Source organism: Photinus pyralis, unplaced genomic scaffold, assembly GCF_008802855.1.
Source record: "Photinus pyralis isolate 1611_PpyrPB1 unplaced genomic scaffold, Ppyr1.3 Ppyr1.4_LG2, whole genome shotgun sequence".
In the NCBI taxonomy this organism is placed as follows: Eukaryota; Metazoa; Arthropoda; class Insecta; order Coleoptera; family Lampyridae; genus Photinus; species Photinus pyralis.
This window is the reverse complement of record NW_022170403.1, coordinates 40,926,031-40,932,030: the sequence shown is the minus strand read 5'-3', so window position 1 is coordinate 40,932,030 and position 6,000 is coordinate 40,926,031. Positions and strand designations below refer to the sequence as shown.

Sequence of the window (6,000 nt, the reverse complement as noted above, 5' to 3'; positions counted from 1 at the left end):
GGTATCATCCAAAACAATTTCAAGTAACTTTAATTTTAAAAAAAACTTCCTCAATAATATTCGGCAACAAGCACGTAGCCCAATTTCATTCAAGAGAACTAATACCTAAAAAAATCAAATGCATTTGTTTATAGTTTGTAGTCAAGTAGTCAATGAAAGTATTTAGAGAAAAGATTTATTTGGATTAAGCTAACTAGTAGAAAAATATTAAATGTGAATGAACACCTGTAAGCAAACTGGTAAGCCCTGAAGCAAAGAAATAACATTATTCTAATACAATTCGGGACATGGAAAGCTTTTTACGGCAGTATTAAAGCAAACATCACAAAAATGGCAGTTGTCAAGCAATCGAGTATTATTTTCAACAAACCAGCATTTCATTTATTTCATAATCTGTACACTTGAACCGAGGGCACTGACTTAACTGCGTTATTCGATCAAACTAGGTTACTGGGTCGAATTGGGTCTCCGGGTGAAATTGGGTCGCTGGGTCAAACTGGGTCAAACTGGGTCACTGGGTCTAACTGAAAAGAGTATGACGTGACCCAGTGACCCAGTTTAATTTAGTGACCCAGTTGACCCAGTGACCCAGTCCAACTCTGTGATGAACATCGAGAATGAAATTTTAAACGATATCGACAATGAAGACGTAATCAATCGTTTAGGTCAAACTACCAAACTAATGAAGGGTGCATTATTGTATTAATGATTTTTATATTATAAATTATAATATTTATGTTCTCTAATAATCTGTAAGAATACTAATGTTGGTTACCATTACCTACGTTTTATTATAATAATGTTTATGTTCTGTAAGAAACTTAATTTTATGATTTTTTTCATTATCATACATATTTTTTAATAAACACACCATTCGTCAAAAAAAACATAATTTGCTGATCGCTGCTTATAATTTTGGCCTGCCATCAGTCAGTTTCCCGGTATGATTTTAGTTGCCCATCCGCCCCTGTGTTTCAGTCTCTAGTGCACAATCCAGAATTTATGGTAACTTGATGCGTGTCTGCATTGATTTCATTTCATAACGATCGGTTATTGTTGCCAATCAAAGATCCATTATACAAACTGTAGGTGTATGTACAGCTGTATAAACTCACCCGGTTACTTAATTTGTTTGATATACGTGAGCGAGTGGCTCTGAAATACGGTCCCAATTTTGTAAATGCGTGCGAAAGCTGGCGGCGCCAGTGAGTCGTGATAGATGGCGTGTTCGCTTCAGATTACAGGAAATATTTTGTTTACTTTGCAGCGAGCTTGCTGCGCAGGATGGGTTTTGCAACGTCAGCGGCAATTACTTCACGTTGAATCAATTTATTGCTGTCAAGTTACGCAAAGGTTGGTTTTAATTGGTGGAAAAGACAAAATGAGGGTCAATCAAAAAGTAAAGTAGTGGTAGTGTTTGAGAGAACCGTGACGCATTTAGTTATTTAATATTGAGTCGTCAGACAGATAGTGTGTAGCGCTGAGCGAAATTAAGTCGGTCACCTGTGAATCACTGTAAGGTGTGAAACGGGTAACATTTTAAACGCGCTAATAAAAATTTAGTACCCTCATACACAAAGTAAAATCTACAGCTTAAAAACTATTACGTTAAATACGAACAATAATGGAAAATTTAACCCACAAAGATTAAAGATGCGTGATAAAGTGAATAAAGTTTCATTGCAAGAAGGGGAATATTGTTACGGTAAATACGGATAACGGCGTAATACTAGCAGTGCGAAATTAAATTCTTTCATTCAAGGCGAATACACTTATCACTGGAACTGGAAAAATGGGGAAAAAGTATAACGTTTTTTTTTTCAGGAAGTCGATGTTGCCTTAGAATTATAAAATCAAAAAATGATTTACTTTTCCGCACGGTAGCATTTGTTGAGACCCAGCACTTCCCTTTTATTGTATTTAATTTTCATGCATCGCTTTCGCCGTTTATTGAACAAAGTAGCAATTTTTCACATGGATGTTCAATTTGCTTTTATAAGATGTACATACCGTTAAAATTTCACGAGAATGGGGTCATCCCGCCTTCATTTTTTATTTCTGATCCACAAAGTACATTAAAAATAAAAAGACCCGTGTGTCCTCAATTTTTATTTGCGAGTAAAATAAACCCAAAATAAATTATTGAAAAGCTGTATTTTTAGTCCGAATTTGAAACGCTTCAGACTAAATACGTCACAAACCTACAACCAATCACGTAGAAGTGACCTTACGCGAGGGTCTGACGTTTGTCACATTTGACGTTTTGAGAGGGATGTTTAACTGCATCTAGCACGAAAGTGACAAGTGCCTGTAACAGGTGACGCAAGTTATAAATGCCACTCTCCTGCAATATTGCCAAGTCGTTATGTCATCTGAATGGTTCTAGGAGCTGATTGGTCGGGCTTATTACGTCACAGAGCCCGCCACAATCATATCGTTTTGAATAAACCTTTAAAACCGCACATGTTCATTATTTTTTTGTTAATCAGCCTCTATTTTTAAATAAACTTTTACTGTCTACAAAAATGTTTTATGGTTTCAGGTACACGCTTATTAAATTAGAACTGCGGAATTCAACTATACTGTAAACCCCCATTAGTCCACAAATACATAATTTATTTTTGCACATGCGCGCGCTAATTGATATAATCGATCGATTTATATGTCCTCTGAAATGACTGAATAAAGACAAATCTAAAAAGCTCAATTTATATTACACTTTTTTCGTCTAGAAACTTTGACTAGAACTTGTACTAGATCCGACACTATACTAGAAATTTAAATTTACCGCTTTTTGGTGCATTGACTTTTTTTGTTTCAATGGCAGTGCGGCCAATTTCGGAAAACAAATCTCAATATTGTACATTTTGAGGTTAATTTAAATGGCTTGAAAACAAACATGAATAACATGCAAAAGAAACTCTTTTTTGCTATGTACATGTACCTAATTCAAGAGACATATTTGAGGTTATGTTCAAGAGTATAAAAATAAAGTTGTTGGCAGCACGTAATTTGTTCTAGTTTGGTACTAGTGCGCAAGTCACAAGTATGAAAGTTGGATGGAAAATGGGTCTGGACCGAGTTTCAAATCTAGTGTCTAGATTAGAAACTTGGATGGAATTTTCTGATTTACATTGTCAAAATTTCAACAAGTTCGTCTAGTACAAGTTCTAGTCAAAGTTTCAGGACGAAAAAAGTATAATGTAAATTGAGCACAGTTGCAACAGTTGGTTTTGCGCATACGCAATGCCAACTTCCTTATTTACTGAAGCATTTAAATGAAATTTACTACATAGACACTTGGAATTCAACCAAATCTAACACCAGATTTAAAATTTGGTTTTGCGCATGCAGAATGGCAACTTTCTTATTTATGAAAGCAGTTAAATGAAATATAATCAGAGCTGGGTAACATATGTACTTTTCAAAATCTATTTAAAATAGAAAATACAGAATAAGAAATGCTAATTTATTTTAAATACAAGATACTAAACAGGTTTGGTATTTCTATTTAAAATACCAAATAGAAAATAGGTATTTGAACTAAATATCTACCTGTTCATTGAGCGTTATTATTGTAACATTCATAAAGCAAGAGAATATTAAACAATCGTTTCTCATGATTTAATTATTTGTTTTAAGTAAAAGCAGTTTTTTAAGTTGTGCGTCTGTTAAACATCTTCTTTTTGGTCGCATAATCATTATTTCTGCATAGGAAAACAAGCGTTTCACAAGAGCCGACTAAGGAATTGTAGTTCTATTATTATTGGATATTGATCCAACATGGGCAAGTCCATAGGCAACACTAAAACCGATAGAAACGATAGATTAACATAGGCTCAAAAATGTTTCAAATATAAAATAGAAAATACCTTGAGAAATCTATTTCAAATACACAATATAAAATAGTTTTTATAAGTTTATTTAAAATAGATTCATTGATTGAAAGAGAATGGGGTTAAGGATCTCATGCCTACCGGTATTTTTTCCTGGTCCTAGCATTAAATTTATTAGGAGGAAAATACGCTCTCGTCATTTATGTTTGCATAATGACTTTTTGCGCTTTAGGCGACAAAACACATACTATATCGAAGTACCTACTACCATTGTATATACGAATAATATTGGAATTAATAACAAAAATAGCAACATAATACCATTAATTTTTGTACTCGTATTACGCAATATAATATGGTATGGTATTACTAATAATACTAAAACACAGTGTAAAAGGTACTGTACTACGTATTATAATACCAGCGAAGTGTACCCCTTACTGAGTCATCCCTCATTGTGAAGATATGTGATTCTGATGATAATGTTTATTGATAACACAAGTCATCTTCATCAAGCATGCTTTTACCAAAAAATTGCTGCCGCAATGCGCTCCTAAATCCAGGAACTAACAGATTATTTATATATATTATATATGTTTGTTTTGTTTTGTTTTTTGTATTAGTGTACTAAAGTATATACTTGATGACCCATCACGCACGAGCCTTGGCTTATGTAATTGTTGCCAATTTTTCATTATATTCAATAACCATATATTATGCTAAATAAATACAAATACAAATTCCAGCAAACAAAGTTGTCCACAGTGGCACAACGAGTATTTTGCATAAGAACCCTGTTATCATTGCTTTGATTTGACAGCATTCGATTTTCTGCAAAGTCAAATTCAATGGTCTTGTAAACCGTTGCTTTAGTTTTGTTGTTTGTCATTGATCTCGCTGGATTTTTTGTGGGTATCATTAACGGTGAATGTTACGCAAGCAATTCAGACAATTATATAAAGCGTCACTATTAAACATGGAACCAAAGCACTCACGCTTAAACCGTTTGAGATATGAACATAACATACGACCGCCATCTTGAAGTTTTTTAAATGGCTACAGGTCATGTGATACGTCATTAAGCTAGTTTTACATCAACAATTAATTCATGGTTATTTCATAATTTATTGAACAATTTCTTGCTCAAGTCCCTTGGTTTTACACTGCTGTTAACTTGATCAATTTGTTGTTGTTTTAAAGTCATTGTACAATTTCACCAACCTTTAATAATTTTAAGGTTAGGTTGTCAATTTTTCTAATTGTGTAGAAAAAAAAGTGAAAATTGTAAAAATGTATAGAACATAGAACATTCCCATCATTAAATGCTTGAAATGGTTTGATATATTTGTATTTATACTGTCTGCATTTATCTTTCAGGTACGGTATAATAAAAAGAAAAGAGGAGCATACAAAGAAGCGATTAGACAAGCTACATTAGAGGCCAGAGAAATCGTAGAAAATAGAATAAGAAAGGAAACGCCGCTAGTAAGTTCTCCTTCGCAAAACATTATAACTGTGCCACCACCTGCACTAGCATCTCCTAGAGAAATCGATGTTATGTCGTAAGGAACGATTATTGTGATTCAATTGTCCACAGGCTGCACAGCAACCATTGCATAATGACGTTTAAATTTTTACGCGAGTGTTTCTACACTACCTTCCTATGTATAATTGGGTAGCTAGTTTAACCGAATTTTTACAGACCGTTTTGATAAAATACTTCCCCCAGATATATAAATTAATCATCGTTCATTAATTTTTCATATAAAACAAGAAAGTAAAAAAAGTAGCTCATTTCTCTTTTATCTTTGCCAGGGAAATAGTTATCACGACTGAAATATTTTTTTTATTTGTGTATTTGGATTTTGTTATTCTAAAGCCTCAAAATAACTGGTGCTAAGGCCTAATGATGTAACACAGTTCACTGTACAGCATGAGTTAGTTTACCATTATCTTCTTATTTACTTTTTTTTAAATTTCTACACATACTGCCAGTCACTCTGGTTTTATTTATTTTTCACTTTTTATCCAATTTAATATTGACAACTTTTTCATTGGTTTCTTTTTACTACTTTTGAGAATGATTCGTTGTTTATATTTAGATGTTATATATTTGAATTAGGGAATAAAATTAAACAACATTGGATACTTGCGTGATGTACAA

General features: G+C 33.2%; 1 protein-coding gene across 1 annotated transcript in view; it reads left to right on the top strand.

The window, feature by feature from the left end:
• Nucleotides 1–5,402, top strand: part of LOC116164010 (titin-like) — a 15,045-nt gene extending 9,643 nt beyond the window's left edge. The window contains exon 6 of the mRNA XM_031478138.1: nucleotides 5,214–5,402. Within this exon, the coding sequence (XP_031333998.1) occupies nucleotides 5,214–5,402 (189 nt within the window). The remainder of the gene's footprint in view (nucleotides 1–5,213) is intronic.
• The last annotated feature ends 598 nt before the right edge of the window (nucleotides 5,403–6,000 follow it).